At 48.8% G+C, this 21,907-nt stretch overlaps 2 protein-coding genes across 5 annotated transcripts in view; one reads left to right on the top strand and one right to left on the bottom strand.

Moving 5' to 3' along the window:
- The first annotated feature begins 457 nt into the window (after nt 1–457).
- On the top strand, nt 458–8,379 carry AWAT2 (acyl-CoA wax alcohol acyltransferase 2). The gene is made up of 7 exons (XM_014835604.3): nt 458–743; nt 5,486–5,596; nt 5,973–6,043; nt 6,288–6,492; nt 6,723–6,897; nt 7,480–7,679; nt 7,900–8,379. The coding sequence occupies exons 1-7, from the start codon at nt 656–658 to the stop codon at nt 8,052–8,054; spliced, it is 1,005 nt and encodes a 334-aa protein (XP_014691090.1). The 5' UTR covers nt 458–655; the 3' UTR covers nt 8,055–8,379.
- A 2,016-nt stretch (nt 8,380–10,395) lies between these two features.
- Nucleotides 10,396–21,907, bottom strand: part of EDA (ectodysplasin A) — a 366,072-nt gene continuing 354,560 nt past the window's right edge. Inside the window, exons 4-8 of one of the 4 annotated variants that reach the window (XM_044763714.2) lie at nt 21,511–21,690; nt 20,047–20,081; nt 19,060–19,111; nt 16,308–16,438; nt 10,396–14,442 (exon numbers count right to left, since the gene is read on the bottom strand). In XM_044763714.2, coding sequence (XP_044619649.1) covers nt 14,191–14,442; nt 16,308–16,438; nt 19,060–19,111; nt 20,047–20,081; nt 21,511–21,690 — 650 coding nt within the window. In that variant the 3' untranslated portion in view covers nt 10,396–14,190. The remainder of the gene's footprint in view (nt 14,443–16,307; nt 16,439–19,059; nt 19,112–20,046; nt 20,082–21,510; nt 21,691–21,907) is intronic. The other 3 variants (XM_044763715.2, XM_044763716.2, XM_044763717.2) reach the window with 3 other exon arrangements.

Here is a 21,907-nt window from a genome sequence, read left to right as displayed (position 1 = left end):
GTCCTAGAATTTCATGTATACAGAATAATTTGACAAACATTGGTTTATTCATTCAATAAAAAATTTATTCAGCACCTACCATATGCTAACAGGCACACATCTGGTGTCTGTTCACAGGGAGTGATAAGTTCTCCCAGATTGACCAAAAGGCCAAAGGTATTTCGAGGCCTTGTCTGTGACCTCCTCTCTCTTCCCCTGCAATCACATTGTCACTGAGAGAACAGACAGCTGGGCCTCAGAAATAGAAATGCAAGCCCCATGTACCATTTGCGCCCCGGGCTCCTCCCATCTCCCCACATCTACACTGGCTCTGGAGGCCTCTCACCAGCCCCACCCCCACTCCCAGTCCCTTCCCACATCAGAGTTTCATCCATACTTTTCTATGCAAGCATGCAAGGCGGTGTCACAATCTCAGCCCAGGTCATGCCCAAGTGGGTAAAAGTGCAGGTGGATAGACATTTGGAAGGAACTGGACAAGCAGAGGCAGCATGTAGTCCTGTGATCCCGTAGAGGGGTGGGCTGGAGGGTTGGAAGGGGGTGGAGATCTGGCAGGGGCTGGAGAAGAAAGCATGAAGAGAGGAAACATCACAGGCCCCTGAGCATTCGGGGCTGGGCAGCCGAACAGCACTTACCTAGAGCTACTGGGACACTGGACATGAAGCTCTTGCCCTCCAAGATGGACCTCAAGACTGCCCTAGAGGTCTTCGCTGTTTTCCAATGGACCCTCAGCATCGTGATGATTAGTAAGTCTTCAGCCTTTAGTAGGTTGACCAACTGTACTGGTTTGCCTGAGACTGAGGGGTTTTAGAGTTTAGCAGGACTTTTGATGCTAAAACCTGGGTTGTTCCGGGCAAATCAGGAGACCTCACCCTGGCCTATAGTCTGACATGCCTGGACATGGCACTCACAGGGTCTGTGAGTGTATATGTGGTATGTGTGTGTGCACATGGGTGTGTGCCTATGCAGGAGTGTGTGTGCACATGCGTGCCAGTGAGCCTTGCTGTAGATGTGTATGGTGAACCCCTCTGGGTCTACATTGGGGCATGGAGGGCATGTTTTGGGAAGATGAGGAGCAGTTCCGATGAGGTTAGCTGAGGAAAAGGGCTTAGCTGCAACCTCAGGGACGTGAGCTGACCATTGGTGGGAGACAGTTGTCCTAGTGGCAGAGGGAGACTCTGAAAACCTCTCATCCAGAGGAATTTATCCATGTATCCATCCACTTTTCCCACTATCTACACCACAAACACTTTGTGAAGTCTACTTGTACGTTGGCCACTGTGTTCAAGGTACTGAAGCAAACTATCACTGTGGGAAGGGGGCCTGGAAGAAACTTCTCATTTGTCAGGCAGTTTAGGTGAGCACTGGCTGGAGGCGGGAGCATGAACTAAATGACCTTGTAAGAGATCTGTGAAGGAAGAATGCAGATAGGCCCTGGGAGCCTGGGGCTTGCCCGTGAATAGGGAGAGAGGGCTAGAGGACAGGGAGGGGGGTGCTCAGAGGCCTGCCTGGGGTAGGCACCAGGACCTTCCAGTGCTGAAAAGAGCACTGTTAACCTAGGCATGACAGGCAATCAGAGCTGGAAGAGAGCAGGAGAAAGGAATTTATATGTATTAGGTACTTGCTTTGTACCAGGTATTTTCACACCTATTATTTCATTTTAGCCTCATGCCAACCTTATGAGGTACAAGCTATTATTACGTATAATAATACATACTAATAGCTACACACACATAATGATAGCTAACACTCCTATAATATTAGCTAACCTTTATTGCACCATGTTTTAATGCCAGGCACTGTTCTAAGCACCTTATGTGGCTAATAATCTCCTTTGTACAGGTGAGGAAACTGAGGTACATGTAGTAGGAGTGGTTTGTCCGAGATCACATAGCTAGGGAGTAGAGGAGCTGGCCTGGGAATTGAGCCCACAAGGGCCTGATTCTAGCCTGTGAGTTCCTTTCCCTTCCTCTTGCGCCTCCTCACTCACTGCTGATGGGGAGATTGGGGATGGATGTGTCTCTGGAGTGCATGCTAGGCCAGAGAGGAAGGAGGTAGCCAAGCTTTCTGCATATGTAAAAATCCCTGACTGCAAGGTGAAAAAGGCCAGCTCAGAATGGCCTGTCAGTGACAAGGGCTGGGACAAGGGCCCCAGCTGGGCGTCTCCACTCTCCCTCCATGTGGCACGGGTCTTGGGGCACTCTCCAGAGTAAGGGCTGAGTCCCCTGTCTGGCTGGAGTGGCAGCTATCCTTACTCTCATCCCTCTGGCTGCTGGGTCTCGAAAGAATCTGAGGTGTGTCTGTCAGAACTGGTGTTTTCAGAGCTGAATCGTGCCATCACCTGCTTTTTCAAATGGGCTGTGGCTACTTTGGTGCTACGATTCTTCAGGAAGAGCAGTTTCCCTGACTGAGGTGAGGCTTCTTCTGCTTGGTTAACAAGGCCGGCTTGCTTTCTTCTTCGGTCTTGGCTCCAGGGTTCTCAGAAACCAGAGTCAGTGGCCTTATGGCACTTGCAACCAATTTCTGCCTGTAGATCCTGCTCTGATCTGGAAGCTTTAGGACATTGGGTTCTGTTCTATTATCTTTCTTGAGTTCTTGTCCTATCCCCACAGACTTGGCTCACTGCCACCTTCCCCTCTCCTTTCACTGCCCCAGAGAGAGCAGAGTCCCCGAGGCCTAGGAGCCGACACTGCATTGGGGGAGAAGCATGAACATTTATTGAAGGCCACCCTGGCCCAGGCCCCATGTAGGGAGCTGGTTTCTCCTTCCTTAATTCAGTCCCTAATCTTGCTCCTCAGGTAACCACTGTTAAATTTTTTGTGCGTATAGCCAGAAATTATGGCTATACATACACAGACACATATATATAGTCAAATGCACGTGCACTCACACATGCGCGCACACACACACACACACATACACATATAGCCAAGAGGCAGTAAAATATGGGTGTTAAAAACACAAGACTCTGGAGCCAGGCTGCATGTGTTCAAGTTCCAGCTCTACTACTATCTGTGCACCTTTGGCAAGCTATTTATCCTCTGAGTCTTGTTTTCTTCGTTTGTAAAATGGGCATATGAGAGCATATTAATTGGGATTGCGTAGGTATGCCGTGGTAACAAATCAACCCTGAAATCTCAGGGTGCCTTAACCTAGCAAGTGTTTATTTCTTGTTCATGTTAAAAATCCAAGACAGTTGGAGAAGTCTCTGCTCTCTTTGGACACTAATGTTCAGGCCTGGTGGAGGCTCCACCAAATTGTAATGCTGCAAAATGTGGCTTCGGAGATTACCACAGCATGGGAAGGAAACGAAATGGAGAATTCATTTGCACTTCTTACTACCTCCAACCAGAAGTGACAAACAACAGCAAGTTGTAGCCTTATTTTGAACTTCCTTAATTATGAGCGAGGTTGAGCATTTTTTTCATATATTTATCAGCATTTAATATTTCTTTTCCTGTTAACTGCCCATTCATGGCATTTGCCCATTTTTCTATTGAATTTGAGTTGACTCTTGAAGGAAAGATTGGAAATAGGTGAAGAGGAAAGAGTGTTCAGGGAAGAGAGTGGGCAACACAACAAGGCTAGGATGAGGGGAGAGCATAAAGCATTCAAGGAGCTGCCAGAGGTTAAGTGGGATGAGGGGGTGAGAGGCACAGAACTGGATGCTCAATACATATTGAATGAATGAATGAATGAATGAATGGGAGAGGGAAGAAAGAGGAGACTGTGCAGATTGTGTAGGGCATTGTAAACCATGGAAAAGAGTTTGGACTTTTTCCTGAAGGCCATGTGGAGACATGATAGGGTTTGGCACAGGGCAATGGCTTCAGATTTGTTTTTGAGAGATCACTATAGCTCTGTGTAGCAAATTGATTCTAGGAAGAGGCTGTTGCAATAATCCAGGTGAGAGATGGTGGTGATTCAACCCAGACCAGTAGTAATTGGGATGGAGAGAAGAGGAAAGAAGAGGAGAGATTCAAGAAACTGGAGTGCAACTAATAGAACTTGATGATCAGAAGATGCGGGAAAGGGAAAGGGAGGAGGCAAGCTTGAGGGTTCAGGTCCCAGCGTGAGCTGGCAGAGAAGGGTAAAAGAAGAGAGTGGCTGAAAGGCGGATGAGTACAGGGAGAAAACAGTCCCAGAGGGCTCTCAGAGTTTGACTTTGGGATGTGCAAAGAGGTAGTATGGAGGAGGCAGAAAAGCTCTAGTCCTGGGCCCCAGGAGATGTGGTTCCAGTGCTGGCCCCTCCCTCACCAGCTCACATAGGGAACGTGGTGCAAATGGCCCCTCGGAGCCTTCCCAGCTCTTCACACTAGGAATCAATGAGTGGAATTATATTTATGTGGACCCTAAAGACCTTGAGAGAAGACCCTCACAATAAGTCTGTGAGGAAGATAAGGCAGATGTTGATGTCGTAATTCCTGTTTGGCAGATGAAGTTCAGTGACTTGCCTGTGATCATACTCATGGTAAGTGGTAGATCCAAGATTCATCTCACTGCAGGGCACTCTCCCTGAAGCCACACTGGATCACAAGACACCCCAACACTGTCTTGGTTTAAGGGAAGCCTAAGGGAAACAGGGAGGTCTCTTCTGGACTAGACCCATACCTCTTTTTATTTCTCAAAAAAGTCAAATAGTTTTATAAGGAGTATGTCAAAAGCCTAAAACTGCTGGCCTTTGCTTCACACTTAGATCTGTTCCCCAGAGGCAGCCATTTTCAACTTTATTATCTCTTTCTTCTGGCATTTACCTCCATATGTCTAAATTTTACATTTAAAATTTTGAAATGTTACTATTTCCTGATTTAACAATTTTAGACATTGTCACTGACTTTCTAATATAAAGATGAGAATTTGGCTCTATACACTATCACTAGATCTTCCTCTTCCCCTATCTTCCCCAGATTGTTATAGCACAGGTTTTAGTTAAGTGCCCGACTATGACTAGGAAATATTATCAACATTGGAGCTGTAGGGGAGGAAGACAATTCCTCTACCCACTAGGTCCTTCTGGCTGGGCTACGAATTAAATTGACATGAGACAGAATAACAGGAGAAAATCAGACAAAGCTTTATAACATGTATACATGGGAGAGACCCAGGAAAACTGAGCAACTCACCAAAATGGCAGAGGCTCTCATCTTAAATACCTTCATCTTAAATATCTTAAATACTTCAGCTAAAGACAAAGTAGGATGTTGGCGGTAGTGGTTTCGGGCCTTCAAAGGGGAAGAAGGCAAGTCACATGGAAATGGAAAAGCAAATGTTTGGTAAATAGAATTTTGATAAGAGTGGGCTTAGCAAGGATCCTTCCAGTCTACCAGATACCCAGAGTTATCTATGGGGGTGACCTGTCCTGGGGAAGTGAGATCATTGAGTGAGCCTGGGTGAGAGTGTGTGTGACTTGGGGTGGACAGAATTCTGGGGGAGGGCAAGTGTGAAGGACTATTCACAATTCACTAACTTTGGGCTGTGCTCCCTCCAGTAACCACTGTGATCCTTGTCAACCTCTACCTGGTGGTGTTCACACCATACTGGCCTGTCACTGTGCTCATTCTCACCTGGCTGGCTTTTGACTGGAAGACCCCTCAGCAAGGTAAGGGCCCTGCTGGGGCTGTGCTGCCACCTGCTACATGCTTCTTGCTCTTCTCTTCTTATAATCTGAGAGGCTCTGGACAATTCTCAGGCAGCCGTTCAGCCTGGCCCTCCCTGGGCTAGAGAAACTGAGGGAAGGGGTCTTTTCAAGGTGCTAGAAAGGCCCAGATTAGAACTGGAGTGAGTTAGGGGAGGGGCAGCTAGTAAAGCAGAAAGCTAGGCCTGTCCTAAATTGGCCCTGACATAGCCAATCTTGGTTGTCACTTAAGAGGCCAGGAAACAGCAGGGGGTGAGAGTCCCATATGGCAGGCCCAAAAGGGCTCTGAAGAAGACAATTTGGGGTGGGCAAAGCTTGGATACATTGAGTCTGGTTCCAGGTGGTCGCCGGGTCAACTGTGTAAGGAATTGGAAGCTGTGGAAACACTACAGTGATTACTTCCCCCTCAAGGTGAGGAGCCCCAGATCCCCTCTTGGCCCCAGGCCCAGCCTCAACCCTAGTAGGTCAGGGTCGGGGTTGGGGACATCATTCACATGGGGTCCATGTGAGTGATGGTCCCTGGAGTTGTGTGTTACCCAACCTGCATGGCTGGACATAGCAGCTCTTTCCCTTCCAGGTCTCTGGCCAGAAGAAGAGTCCTCTTCCCTCTTCCCCAAGAGGGCTATACCCATCTTGACTCCACTTTCCTCCACAGCTTTTGAAGACTCATGATATCTCCCCCAGCCAGAACTACATCCTTGTCTGCCACCCTCATGGGCTCATGTCTCATTCATACTTTGGCCACTTTGCCACAGAGAGCTCAGGCTTCTCCAAGATCTTTCCTGACATCACACCTTACCTACTCACACTAGGAGCCTTTTTCTGGGTGCCTTTCTTCAGAGACTATCTCATGTGTTCAGGTGAGTTCGCTCCTAGGACATAAAGCCAAAGAAAAAATGTTTCTCTGAGGGAGAAGTGTTGAGGTAATAGGTGAGAGCGAGGCTAACTCTGTGATCCCCTCTGATCTTAAAAAGCTGCCCTAGGCTCACCTGCCTTATATGAGGCTCTCCCCTCCTTTGAAGTGGTAGGGAGGAAAGTTAAGGAGCTTTGAGAAATGCCCAGTGACCTTTTGGCTTTTTCTGTCTGCCAGGGTGCTGCTCTGTGAGCCAATCCTCCATGGACTTTCTGCTTACGCATAAAGGCACAGGCAACATGCTGGTTGTGGTGGTTGGTGGCCTGGCTGAGTGCAGATACAGCCTGCCAGGCTCTACCACCCTGGTCTTGAAGAACCGGACTGGCTTTGTACGCACGGCCCTTCGGCATGGGTAAGATCATTTCCAGTCCAGACTGGGGAGAGGGGTTCCAAAAGTCCAGCAGGGAAGGAGGAAGGGGTTTTGAGGAAATGATATCTAAAAAGGGAGGAGGAAAGCTGCTTCTGTGTTGGAGTAGAGCCTGGGCCAGGTCCTGGAGGCATTTCTGCTTATGAAGAAAGGCTAGAGGGCCAGCCCTGACCCTGTTCTCTCTCACACTAGCCTCTCATAGGGGCTAGTCCCTCCATAAAAGGTGACTGGCTGTAACCCCAACTCAGAGAGAGCCAAAATTACCGTGTGGATTAAAGGGAAGAAAGCTAAAAGAAATGGCCCTTGGGTTTTATCTTCTAATGTTTTTTACCCGAGGGTTCACAGGAGGGTCTGGGACTTGCTTCCTTTAGCTTGCTGCTACTTTGCCCCCACAGGCAGCCTGGGATAGACTATGAAGCCCTCACACTTAGCCTAGACCTAGGCCCAGCTAAGTTAGTGGCTGAGGAGCCTATAGGCAGACCCATGGACCACTGGTGGTCAGTGTGTCTGGCTTTCAGCAGGGTCCCTACCTTTCCGGCCATCAAAGAACATGCCTTTCCTCTGCAGGGTGGCACTAATCCCTGCCTATTCCTTTGGGGAGACAGACCTCTACAATCAGTACATTTTCCCTCCTGGGAGCTTGGGCAATCGCTTCCAGAAGTTGTTCCAGCGTATGGTACACATCTACCCTTGTGCTTTTTATGGGCGTGGCTTCACTGAGAACTCCTGGGGCCTTTTGCCCTATGCTCGGCCTGTAACCACCATTGGTAAGTAGCCCCTTCTGCTGGAGGCTTTGTCTAGGATATAGGATCCAATTCTCAGGCTGAACCTTGGCTCTGGCTTTGTCCAGAGGCAAGGAAGCTGGCCAGGATGAGTGGTGGGGTCGCAGTAAGGGTGAGGAGAACCTGGGCTTGAGGATTGAGGCCTATTCTGAGGAGTGAGCTGTTCTGATGCTTTCCCCTTTTCCTTCTCTGTCTCTTCTGGCAGTTGGGAAGCCTCTACCAGTGCCCAAGATTGAAAACCCAAGCCAGGAGATGGTGGCTAAATACCACGCACTCTATATTGATGCACTATGTAAACTGTTCGACCAGCATAAGACCAGATTTGGCATCTCAGAGACCCAGGAGCTGGTGATAGCTTGACAGACATTCCCAGCAGGCTCTCAGCCCAGCTGGAAGGTGTGGAACCAGGGAAAGAGGAGGACGAAAGTCACCTATGGGGTTCTTGCTCCTGATTTGGCCAGTCCTCCATGTGAGGAGGGGCTGTTCATTTGGTTGTTTTCTGGACCCCTCTTCCTCCATTTCACTCCTCCTTCCAGCTCTTCTCTGCCTTTTCCTTGGGGCTACAAGGGAGCTAGCCTCAAAAGGCAGGGAAGGCCCTAGGGGAGAGGTACCCTGAAGGCTTCCTCACATATGCCCACTCAGCATCAGCACTGAGGATGGACAGAATAAAGAGCCCACCTTCTGATACTGCTTGTGGCCCAACTCGTCTGTTTGAGGGCCTAGGAGCCCTGCACATGTCTCTCCTTCTCTAGCTCTGAAGCAGGCCCATCTCCTGGCATTGAGACTCGTGCAGGACTGGGTGCCTTGAGATCCAGTGGGCTTTGAGTTCAGGCTCCACCACCTTCAGGAGATGTGACTTGGAGCAGTTAGTCACCTTTGAGCCTCAGTTTCCTCATCTGTAAAATGGGACTAATAATCCCTCCCCTGGTTACCTCAGAGGCTATCGGGAAGACCAAATATTGAATGTGATTCAAGTTTGTAAACCGGAGAGCTACACAAATTACTCTCCTCCAAACATTTTGCCCATTTCCTGTCCTTAAGCAAACAATGCCCTAAATTTCATGGCATCTCAATGTTGAAAAGAAAGTTTACAGTGTAAGATCTTGTCAATGGTCCTTTGAAAGTTTAAGTAATCAACACCCCTTAACACTCCCTGGTCCACACTCAGTTTCTGCCTTACAGTAATAGAATGGGTCAAGGCAAGGCCTAATTTCCCATCTTGCCCCCAACAACTTGTCTATCTTTGCCTGGCTTTCTAAGTCTGCCCTTCGTTAGAGAGTCAGCCAGTCTGCTCAAGATGGAAGTGAGGTGCCTGGCTTCTGGCAGCCATAAAGAATTCTCCTTCTAGATGGCAAGTCTCTCAGACCCTTGGCCCAATAGTTGTTGGCAACAGCGGGTTACACAATTTGGCCTACAGCCCCCTCGTTCCAACCTTTTTGGGTGGATGCCATTTGGTCCCAATGATTTACCTACATAGACTTTGTCAATTTTGTCTAGAACATCCTGTGTTTTCACCACAGTGTGATCTGCTGCCTCTGCCGTGGGTGCCTGATTCATGTGATGATTTGTACATAGTGGGGCAAAGAAATGCTTTCACTTTTCTGTTGTTTCGGTTACTTCTTTGTGCCAGAGATGACATTTTCCCTGAGCTCCCATAAGGTGTTTTTAAATGATCTCCAGGCTTCCTGTGACTGGTTTCCTTTAAACAAAATCTATTTCCTACCTAAGGCAGCCAGAGGACCAGCGTGGGCTCCAACACCCAACCCATGCACACCTAGGCATTGATTTGTCACAGGTTGCTGTGTGCACAGTGCTGCTTAAGTGCCACATTCTCCACCTATACAATGGGGACAAAGGCTGCTGGGGTTGTGAAAAGTGCCCAGAACTCTCTGAGGCTAGGTGTTCCTGAGCTGCTATCTGGTCTTATTCCTGTGATCCTCTTCTTTATTTTAGCCTCCACAGGGCTTCACTGTGCAAAGTGCTTAGGGCCAAGTGGTGAAGGCAGCATGGTAGAGCAGAAAGTGCACTGGACTTGGAATCAGACCAAACTAACACACTTACTAGTTGATATTGAATGTGATTGAACTTTGTAAACTGGAGAGCTACACAAATTATTCTCCCCCAACCACTTTGCCCATTTCCTGTCCCTGAGCAAACAATGGCCTAAGTTTCATGGCATCTCAATGTTGAAAAGAAAGTTTACACTGTAGGATCTTGTCAACAGTCCTTTGAAAGTTTAAGTAACCTTTCTAGTTGGGTGACCTTGGGTGAGCTACTGAAACTTCTTAAGCATTGGTCTCCTCATCTGCAAAATGGGATGATGCATTATGGGGAACTGGAGACTGGATCTACCCAAACTGTTTTGGGCTCAGGCCTGAAATATCTGTTATAGATGCCACAGTCTCAAGCTGAGGGTGACTCCATGCTGTGTCCCTGCCTCAGGACAATTGTCCTTTTTGCAGGACCTCTAGCCTACTGGACACGTGGTTATAGGAAAATACCTAAGGGGATGGGGATGGGGATGGGCATGGAGGCATGTGGTCTGGGGCACAGAGAAGATATGGGAGGTTCTGACAGGAAATTCAGACTACTTTCCTTCTGTTGCCCCCTCTGAAATGGGTGCCTTGGTCCTTCCCCTAGATAATGTGTGGAGTCACTTGCAAAGAAGTACCTAGCAGGTAGGAAGTTCTCAAGCCAATTGCAAGAACAGGGGGGAAAAGCTTTATTTGCAAAGAATAAACCATTAATTTACACAAACTTACATCCCAGTTTATATACATTATGTATAGTTTATATACACAGTATCTCACACTGGATGCTGACCCCCAAAGCAGCACTGGGCCTGCTCCAGGCCATTCTCACAACGACGCTCGCCCCTTACTCCAGCTGGAAGCTTTTTGAAAAAAGAAATGACAAACCCCAACTCCTCTTGGAGAGAGCCCTGAAATGGATTAAAAGAAAAAATCCAGTTCTTTTTTGTGCTCACATGGCCTAGGGGAGCCTCCAGACAGGGACGGGGCCTGAGGCAGCGCCAGGGTGGCCTTAGGACTTCCTGGTGTTGGGCCAATCCAGAGCCTCCAGTCCAGAGGCAGGAGCTGGGAGTATGCCTTGGGGGGAGGAGGAGTTCTGATGAAGGTTGCTGCTACTCTCTCCCCACCTGTCCCAGCTCCTGAAGGGGGCCAAACACTTTCAGCCTTGAGTCTATGGGTGGAAGAAAAAAGGAGGCCATATGGGACAGGGACTGCTCCACTCCCTCACTCTGCTGAGTCTGGAGTTTGGGCTCATACATCTTGGGCAGGTCACCTTTCCTCTCTGGGCCTCAGTTTCGTGTTTAAGTAACGTGGGGTTGGGCTAGATTCCTTCTAAGGGCCTTTGTAGCTCTAAATTTCTCTGACTCTATTTGCATCCACCAGAAGTTATATAAAACACTCTACTGACACGTGGATCAAAGTCTTTGTTCACCTCCAGGGTTCCTAGGACTTTCCTGCTCAGCAAAAGAAATTTGGCTCAAGATGGATGAAGGGGAAAATAAAGCAAAGACTACGTTTTCCAAGGAATGGGTAGCTGAGCAGCCCCTAACAGCTGCCTTTTGTGCCAGCTCTGGCTGTTGAAGCCCAAGTAGCTGGCAAAGGCCCCTGCTATGTGATTCTCTCTGTCATCTGCTTACTCACAAATGTCCTCGTTCCATTCTACATGCTAGCCTTGGCTCTCTGCTAAACTCATATCAGCATAATTCCAAAGTGTAAATCTATTTCCACATTCTCTTACAAGTAAATTGCTTCACCACTTTGCCAATAACTTCACAGCGACAGGACTCCTCAACTACCTATTGCTTCCCTCATCACCCCCCTCCCTCTAGGGTTCCTTTTGAGAGTTCACAATGAATCGTGGTCGTGTGTGAATCCTATTTCCCCTATTAATTGCCTCTATATCTGGAGAAAAGGATGGGTGTCAGAAGTCCTTTAGAGACACAATGAGGAAGCCTTTTCCTTCCCTCTCCTCACGCCCTTTTGGCTTTAGAACCAGTCCTTTCTCAGGTCTTCTCTCCATCCCTAAGAGATCACCACAAAGGCCTCTGTGGTATGGTAGCAAGAGATGAGTCACTTAGTAGCTGTGGGAAGTGGGCCAGCTCCTGTAACCCCTCTCTATGGTAACCAAAAGAGGACCCTGCCCATAGTAGGGGCTTCATACATAAAGGTTGGTTGGTTCATTGGGAGGGTGAAAGAACATAAGGTGTATCAGTTCTGTGGTACTGAAGGCTAGCTGCTTGGAGATGGCACCAAGACAATTCTTCTGAACATAAGAGCTCTAAGGCTGATGGCTGTTTGCCAAATAAATGTCCTACTCTTTTGCCACAGAGGCTCCAGCAGCCAAGAGAATAGGAATTACCATCAAGGAATGAAAACGAGCATCTCTGGGTTTCTCTCTAAGACCCTCAAGATTTTGGGTCCATATTACCATTTTTATTTGTTCTCTCTAGATCCCAAATTCAACACAACGCTGCAGTATAATGGAATAGCCTTGGAGTCAGATCTGGCTGAAACCCCAGGTCTGTGACTTAAGCTGAGTGACATCTTGGTCAAAGCACTTAACTTCTCTAAGCCTCATCTAAACAATGGGATTTCTAATATTATCAAAAAAAGAAAGTACTTTCCAAACTTTAAGGAGAGGTTCTCATCAGATCCTGCTACAACTGAGGACTAAGGCACTTTATAAGGGCCGGGGCCAGACACAGGCCTATAGTTTGCCTCACCTGGGTTACAAAGCTCTCATTAGCAACAGGCAATGGTGGCGTAGCCCATCACCTCTCTCCCTGACCCCTGGGGGCCAAGCAGCGTAGTTGCTCAGAAAGGGAAGGCACAGCTGAGAAATGAGTACCTGTTGTTCTTGGTGAATTTCAGCTGCCTGAAGGAACTTATTCCCCATCTCTTCAAAAGGAAACTTGCTTCAGGAGCACCAGTAGTAGATTGTACAAGACTAGCCCTCCTGGCTTTGGGTGAGACCCAGCACCCAGAAGCCAGGCTGGGCCCAGACAGTTAGAAATAAGGCCCTTGACTGGTCCCACCATATGATCTGGTGGGAAGCTTGGGGTAGGGGGGAAGGTGTCTTCGGACCTGACTAGAGGGCAGAGCCCTGTCCAATGCCTAGACACTGGCTTCTCCTGAGCCTGGATTCAGGGGAGCAGCACTGGAATCTATGGTGACTATGCTCTGCTGTGGCTTTCTGAAACCAGAGCAAAGAAAGTGTTTGTCACTAGGGCATCAGCTGCTGTCCTTTCAGGTAAAGCCTGGGCTGATGATCACTGAGTTGCAGCAAACTTGGAAAAACCCCTCTGTCCTATCCCCACCTCTTACCCTCTCTGGGTCACATAGAAAAGCTCTGTCTCACCAATGCCCAGGAGCAGTCTAGGGTTTGGGAAGTTTAGTAGGCTATCAGGGTAGCTGCCTAAATATGAGAATTTGAAAGGACTTCTGGAGGTCAGCCAGTCTAACCCTTTGCCCCAGACACAACTCGACTAGACTAATATTTGTTTTGCTTAATAAATGGAAAATTCTCTTTGTGCCCAGGTAATCTAAAGAGTATCTCAGACTCACATAAGCACAGGTCCCAGATTAGGCACCTGCCTCAGACAGAGGTAGGCTCTGTGGAGAAAGAAGACAGGAGTTCTAGTCAGGCTGGAAAGGGGGGCAATTGGGAAGGGACCCAGGGAGGTTTCTGAGCATGGAGCATAGCTGTAAACAAAGTGAAAGACATGTGGCCACAAGTTTGGCTTCAGGTTCTCATGCAGGCAGGTTGTGGCCATTCCCTGCAATTGCTACAAGGAAGAGCAAACCTCTTGTCCCCAAAGTCCAGCAAGCTGCCACGACACAGCTCTCAGGCTGAGTGGGAAGAACTCTCCGACCCTCGGTAGGCTGCAGTGCGGAGCAGCAAGAACGCTGCCACTGCTGAGGATGCCCGCTTGGCAGGGTTCTCCCTTGGTCTGTGCCACAACACCTGCCTTCCCCCTCCTTGCCCTTCTCCTTAGGATGCAACACTCCCCTCCCATCCCATCCCTGGCCCCACCCCCACCCAAGAGAGGAACAGCAGCCCCCTTTGGGTCAGGTTTGCCCCCACAGTCTGGAGTACACCTTTGCTTTCTCTTGCCTGCTGCCCTGGACCCTCACTTTAGTGCAACAAACCAGAACTCTGACAGCAGGGACCTTGAGGCTGAAGAGTCATGCCATAAGCCAGTCAGTCAGCATGGAGCCGAGGAAGAAGGTTCTGCTTCATGTAAACTTTGGGGCTCCATCAACTGTCCTGTTAACTCAAGGTCATTCTGGAAAGTCAAGCAGGGCTTGTCATCCTGGAGTCACTGGGGAATAAATAGCACTGGGGCATTTCTCTCTGTGGCTGCAACACCCATATACCTCACTCCACAGCAGCACTTAGAGGTTCTGGGAGTCCTGGCTCCCAAACCTGGAGCAGGGGCACAGGCAAGGGGCAAAATAGGGGAAATCTAGGATGCAGGGGCCTCGCCCAGCCTGATGGCCCCAAAGAAGGTAGTGTGCTTGCTCATATTGATAGAGATGTCTGCATGCACCATCTTCACGGCGATCTTCTGCCGGGCTTTGAGGAGGCAGACACCTGCGGTGTAACAAGTGTTGTAGTTGGTCTTGCCTGTCTCGATGCTGCGGGTACACTGCAGGAAGGGCTTCTCATCCACCACCACCTCGTAGCTGGCAAAGTCAGTGAAGTTGATGTAGTATACCTGGGTGAGAGGCAACAAGAAGGGATTGGGGGAGAGAGGAAAGAGAGGGCAGGGCCCTCCCCTGTGAGGAACAGTTGGGACCTTCTCAGATGAGCTGCCAGAACACCTTGTGAAGGGGGCAGTGCCACCTGAAGGCATGCTAGTTAGCCAATGGGAAAGGCAGAATGACAGGCTTATGTGCGTCCTTCTCCCACTCCATGGGGCTCAGGTGGCTGAGCAAATCCTTCTTTCAATAGCACACCAGTTGTAAAGCTTGTGAGGGCAAGAACCATGCCTTATTCATCCCTTTACTTCCCCCCAGTTACCTCGTCTCCCTCTGCCCCTGCCCTCCTTGGCCCTGGCCTTTGCACACATTAGGTGCTCAAGCAGTGCTACAGACAAAAACGAATACAAATTAACTTCCAATTTCAAGCCCCAAGGACTATTTGTGGATAAACTTAGAAGTCACTGATTCCCCAGAGAGGGCAGAGTAACAATTTGCCATTTCTTCAGCTCTTTAATAGACAGCTGCTCACTCAGCTTGCAGCACCCCGTCCCTTGCAGCTGAATTTCTCTCACTGATTCTGTGTCCCTTGGCCCTCTTGTCTGATGAATGAGGAAACAGATCCAGAGAGATGGAGAGCTATCCATCACAAATGAGACAAAGAATTTGGAAGGACAAAACCCAGGCCCCTAACTTTACTTTGTGGCTAAGAAGGAAGTGATAACCTATATTCAATGGCCTGGTGTCAAGGGGATTTTCCCAGTTTGCAAAGTATCTAAGGCCCGAGGACACTTTTAATTTTCTCCTGGGCCCAGAAAATCAAATTCTCTGTCCTTTACTACCCTCATCCATCATGCTCCATCCCAAGCTTTGATCCCTCCCACCAAAGGGAGCTTTGGACAAATTGCCCATAGAAGACTGGGATTACACTCATGTGCTCCCTGGGGGCTGGAACCCTCATCTGTTACCCTAAATCACTTTATGAAAGGTTGCTCCCTTCACAGGCTCTTCGGGAGGGAGCAGTGTAATCAGGTGCCATTTCTTGGGTCAGGACCTAAGCTGTGCCAGGATGCTTAGTGGGCTTAGCAAATGCTTGTTAACCCACCTTCTCTGGCCACTCTCCTGTGAGACCCTTCTGCTGGCTCCATAGTCCTTCTGTCCATCCGCCTGCTTGCTGCCTGCCCCACAGAAGCCCCAACCTCAAGACTCATCTACTTCTAGCTCTGAGGAGCCACCCCACTGGAGGCAAACAACAGGAGTGGAAGTGGATGGGCACCGGCAGACTGAGGAGTGGGCCTGGGGCAGGACAAGGACAAAACAGAGGAAGAAAAGGGCTGGAAGAATGACAGCATGAAGGAGGCAAGAATGACAGAAAAACAGAAAGGTAGAGAAACAAATGGGAGAAAGAGGAAGGAAAGACAGTCAGAAATCTTTTGAGGTGCAGAGAAAGTCTGCAGGAGCACTATTCACTATAAGGCTAGTGGTGTCGGGGGAAGGGGTTCTCGGCAGCCCTGGAACTGACTTTTCAAATATACTGAGATAGAGTTCAAGTTTGGCAGTGGAACCAAACAGCTCAGCAGGGAAACAAGGGCCTGGAACCCTGCTGGAGGGAATCAGACTCCAGTAGACTGTGGAAGGGGCCTCTTTTCAGTTTTTCAGTGATATCTGGCGAGGAAAAAACCAAAACAGCGCCCCCACCCCCCCATCTCCTTCCTCCTTTCAACTCCTTCCCAGTGCGGTGTGGGTGCCGCCACCCCCCTCACCCGCCGAAGCAGGAAGTTAGTCATTGGCTGGTCTTGACTTGCTCCACAGTGCCCCTATGTGGCCTGCACCGGATCTGCATTCTGGATATAAGAAGAGTTAGGCCTAAGACCGTACTCACTTCTACCTGACTATAGATGAAGTAGGTGCCGTCCACGAGTACCTCCAGCTCCCCACTGCGGGGATGTAGCTTAAACACCTTGGGGTTCATAGTGATGCGAGACCAGTCATTGAGCACTCCACCTGAAAGATCTCAGTATGAGAGAAGGGCAGTCACTCAGTACATGTCAGAATAATCTGGGCAATAGAAACAAGAAATATCAAGCAGTACACAACCCCCCACCCCTATCCCAATGCAACCTGGATACCCCAGGAGGCCAAGCTTTAAGAATAACATTTGGAAGCAGAGGAAGTGTTTTGTTTGTAAAGGGGCCGCCAGGCCTGCCTCAGGCCCCTGGGGTCTCCCTGTCTGTCTTCCTCTCTCCTTTCCTGGCCCCTCCATCTGGAAGGGTCTTTAACCAACACCTTCTAGCTGGAATTGGTGCGAGGAGTAAGGAGAGAGTGGGCACGCTGCCCTATTTTCTTTGTTGTTCTGGGGCCTGCACAGGCAACGTTCAGACACTGAGTGGCAGGCTAGGTCTTATTATACAATTTTATTTCACCAGCCACAGCTCCCGAATCTCTCCTGTCTTATCGGTTCATGGGTTTTATCCTTCTCCTTAAGAGATTCCTTTTTATAGTTCCTCCACACCCACTCCTTTCTGTAAAGCCTCCCTGGGCCCCCAGGAAACCACTCAGCCCAAGGAATTGTCCACCTGGAGAACCTTAGCCATCAGGCCTGAGTCAGACTTCATGGCAGCTGGAGCAAGTGACCACCAGTAATAGGGCCCCATAGGGGAGAGAGATTTTTATGAGAGTGACAGATAGACCACCTAGCAGCACTAGAACCAGCCAAGGGGATGGTAAGGGTGTCTGGGAGCTGAGGCACCCCTGGCAGAGCATCTATCTCTCAAGCCCCACCCCATTTAGGGCAGAAGAGCAGTCACATCACCTTGGCTGGACAGTGTAGAGCCAGCATGTGAGGGTGGAGGAAAAGCTTCCCTTTCTATCCTGCAGAAAGAGGGATGTTCCTTCCCACCATGAGAGGAGGGAGTCCAAGCCCATGGGGCCTTTTCCCCTCGAAACCGTTCATTCTTCCCCCAAGAAATTACATTTGGAACATCCATCCTTGGCTAGTGTCAGGAGGCCCGCCTCTCTGAGGTGTGAGGAAACCAACCTTCTGGGAAAATATAGCCATCTTCCCTCAAGGTGATAAGTAGATGGGATAGGAGTTAGGAGGCGATGCCTTGGCTCTGCCCCTTCAAAGGACCACTCTGCATGACGTCCTTCCAGCCTGACCCCCTCACTTATGATTCTGGTCTAACTAAAGATCAGTATAGACTACTACTAGGGATTGGCCCAGAGGGGTTGAAACCAGTCTTGTTACATGGTACTGGGAGCAAAATCAGCAGCTTTTGGCACAGGATAAACACTGAGGTCACCCATACAGACACCCAAACAAATCTATTTCCTGCTTGTCTTACTCCTCCCTGGACTGATGGTGACCATGGCCCACTCAGGGCCCTGGGGCCAAGGCACCTGGTCCCAGCAGGACCGCTTAGGTTTTGGTACTATTCTGTTCCTGCTTATATTTCTGAGGCTATTAAGTCAGGCATCCAGGTGGCAGTCCAGGATGTAGCTAAGCCCAATCATTAAGGAAGCTCAGCACAGCCAGTTCAGGACTGCCTGGGCTCTTAGAAGCTGTCCCCATGTAGCAGGTTTCTCAACCTGCATTTACTGTTTCCGCACTCACAGCTCTCCCTTCTACTCCAAGCTCTGTAAGCATCTGGCCTCTTGGCTGGCTTGCTGCTTCCCAAGGCTCCTGGGGGTTCACGCGTTTTAGGCTTTGTGCACCCTGTGGACTGGACATTATTTCAAAGCACTGTTCTTTAATGAATGTTCATGTCTCTTTGGGGAAGAAAATGAACCTAATCATTCAGTGGAGTGTACACACACATCACTGAAGTAGCATAGTGCAGTGCAAAGAGTCAGACAGATGTAGTTTTGAATCCCAGCTCCTACGCTTAACTGAAATCTTGGGCCAGTTAACCTCTCTGAGCTTCGGTTTCTGTCTCTGTAAAAAGGAGCTATACCTACCTCATAGGATTGTTGTGAGGATCAAATAAAATAAAAGACTCAGAAAGCATGTTGAAAACTCTCAAGTACCATACAAATATAAGGCAGTATGATTTATTATGGTATTATCCAATCTCTCTGGGACTCTGTTTCCCCATCTTTTAAATGCAGGGATTATATTAAATCAGTGTTTCTTAACCTCATTAAACCCACTTCCCCTTTTTATAGACACTAGCGTCTCATAATCCCTGGAGAGTCTAACATGCCCCCCACTTCCCTGAGAGAAATGCCCCCTCCATCCATTTTCTGTGTAGATCCATCAGACAAGAAGAATTTAATTTTATGTAGTTTTACCTTCTCCAATTAGTACTGTGAAAATGTTGATCAAACTATACATGTTCCCATGGTGACTCTGATACAGCCTCCATCTCCCAAGAATCCCCAGTCTAGAGGATGTCTCAAGTCCCTTTCAGCTTCCTTATCAGTGATTCTAAAAGCAATTTGGGTGTAACAGCTGGTCTTGGTGCAAGCAATTACCCAGGACAGCCAGCAGAGGGCCAAATGGAGTAGAGAATGGTGCCCTAGTGCCAAGGGTACTTCAGGGGCCTGGGAAGAACTAGGCTGGGTGATTATTTGAAGGCTGAGGATAAGAAAGAGGAGAAGCTCCTCTTAGGGAGAGAGCCTGCTTTGACTCTTACCATTCTTGACTTGAATTGCTGACCCTTGGCCCTGTAGATGCACCACAGCTGGCTGGGAGGATGAAAAGGATAGAGAGAACAGTTACTGTGAGAAATGGCTGCTTGCTCAGCCACCAGTTTCCATGTTTCCACATCTGACTTCTAGTCTCCTTTTGTATCCCACTTCTGATCCCTCTTCCCTCTTGGGATGCTACTGACCATATTTCTACTAGAGGGTGATATGATTTTGTAGCTCTGACACTTCCTAGCTATGTCACCTTGGCCAAATATAATGCCTCTGAGCCTCATTTCACTAACTGTAAAATGGGGATTATAAGAATCTCTGTCTGGCCTCTCTCACAGGGATGTCTGAAGATCAAATGAGGTGATGGATATAAATTGCCCTGCAAGCCATCAAGCACTGTGCAGCTGTGTAGATTTAGCACTGTGGCCAAACAGCTGTAGAGAGGGAGGCTGAGATGAGACAAGGCAAGGCAGCAGAACCTGCCAATAGAGACAGATTAGGAAGCTCAAAGACTAGGGAGGAGCCCTTCAGGCCTTAAGGCAGAAGCCCAGACTGGGCTTGGTCTGGAGCTGGTTGGCTGATTTTTCAAGGACATACTCTTAAACTTCTAAGCTCCTGATCCCAGGCAGTATGAGCGCAGACAAGGTGTCTGGAGTGGCTAGGGAGTTGGAGGCCCAGGTGAATAGACCTGACTGACAGCTCATTTCAGCAGACTACTGAGCTTGGATACAGTGACCTTGTGTCTCCTAGGGAATGGGGAAAAATGGCCAAGGCAAGATTCAGTTCCTCTAGCTACAGGCAGGCCCTGGGGCAAAGCTTTTCTATTCATAGAGATGGGAGGGGGCTGTGAGTGAAAAACTGCAGAACCTCCAGGGTATCCTCACAAGATAAAGCCCCAGCAAATTTAATAGGGAGCAAACTCAAAGGTGCCTCTAGCCTATGTCCTTCCCTCCTCCCCAGGAAGAAAGCAATTTCCAGCCAACCTGGTTTTCTCGAGTTCCAGCTTTATCAGCAGCACCTGCAAAATAGGACAGGACAATCAGAGGCCATGCTCTTTCGACTTCCCTTTCTCCTTACCTAGGCAGCCAGTGGCCATGAGCCTTGCTCCCTGCATCCAAGCCCTGGGATAGGAGAGGACATCCCTTCCTTCTTCTACTTGTCCCTGATCTGCATCCTCAGTGGGACCAGCACCCAGCAGGGAAACTGACCTCTTGCCAATGCTGGTCCAAGGCAAGTCCCACTGAGCACCCATAGAGACAGAAGAGAGTGTATTCCTGTCACTGTGTGACCCTGAGATGATGCTGTTTGCTTCTTTAGCCTTTTGCTCCCTTTCTACTAATTTTCTTCACAGAACACATTGCCACTTGTAACTGTCTTGCTTCTTCAATTGTCTCTCTCTCTTCCTCTAGAACAGAAACTCCATGAGAACAGGGACTACTTATCAATATATCTCCTGCACTTAGAAAGTGATCAATGAATAACTGTGGGAAGATTGGATGAAAGAAATCCCTAACTCTGTCTCTTGTGACCACAGTTAACACCGATTAGCCTGATTTGAACTATGAGTCAAAGAATCTGAGTCCTGCTACAGAATTCTTGAACCTGGAGAAATCAGCTGTAAAGAGTCCATTTCTTTAAAGCCCCAAGATACAAGGGGAAAGCAGGAGAAGGAAATAACAACTGATGTAAGCCCAGGCAGTCTGACTCCTGTCAACTCCAATTAGGCAGGTTTGGCTCTGCATCTATACTTTTTGGATGTCCTCCTGGGCCCGTGGGGAAAGATGCAAAGCGCTTAAATCCTATGCGAATGGGCAATGTGGTGGGTAAGGATATAATGCAAGAAGCATTTGATTCCTTGACTGGATGGTCTTGGTGCCTGCGTTTGCTTCTCCCACAGCCTGATTGACTTGTAAGTTTGCAACTCCTTGACCATCAGCAACTACATGTCTACCTCTATTGTAAAGGCACTTAGAGTTCATGGGATGAGACTATTCTAGGGCTTGTCATTTTGTCCAGTCCCCAGTATTCCTCCCCACAGCCTGTTTCCAACCAAACATGTGGAGCTAGATGCTGGGAATCAGAGCAGTCCAAATCCACCCCCCACAAGAACTCCAGTGAACCCTCAGAGCCTCTGTCTCTGGCTCATATGAGTTTACTGGCCCACTAGAGGGAGGCCTAGAGTCAGGGAGGGCTTGTGACGGAAGGGTTGAGACAGGTCAAGAACAAGTGGCCTGTCCTTGACAGGTTGGTATAAACAAGAAGTTAGGGCAGGTCAGACCCTACTGGCTTGTTCAATTCCTAGCTATACAGTGAGCTAGGAGGCCTGCATCTCTTATTGCACACCAATGCCATCACCACCATTTGAAACTGCTCTCAGGATCACCCACTCTTGCTCTATTAAAGTACTTGTAAGAAGCCTAGATGGGTGGAGAGACAGAGGAACTCACCAGAAGGTCCCTGGAGGCCAGGGGGTCCTTGAGGACCAGGAGGACCTGGAGGGCCGGGTGGTCCCATAACAGTTGTTCCTGGAATTCCAGGAATCCCTGGAATCCCTGGGGGTCCCTGGGGTCCAGGAGGTCCTGGAGGTCCTGGCGGGCCATTGGGTCCAGGAGGGCCTGCCTTCTTTCCTGAAAGACAAGATTTGGTGTTACATTTGTAGTTATTCATTGAGAATGTACTATCAAGAGTTCTACAGACTTCCAATGACACAAAGTCAGCCTTCTGGGAGTTCCTACTGTTAAAGAGGTGGACATCTTGATCACGCACACCACACACACACACACACACACACACACACACACACACACACTCCTTACCCCCTTTCATGAATAATCACTTACAGAG

The sequence above is a fragment of the Equus asinus genome, chromosome X (genome assembly GCF_041296235.1).
Source record: "Equus asinus isolate D_3611 breed Donkey chromosome X, EquAss-T2T_v2, whole genome shotgun sequence".
NCBI lineage: Eukaryota > Metazoa > Chordata > Mammalia > Perissodactyla > Equidae > Equus > Equus asinus.
The sequence above is the reverse complement of the archived record's forward strand: the minus strand, read 5'-3'. Positions and strand labels throughout refer to the sequence as shown.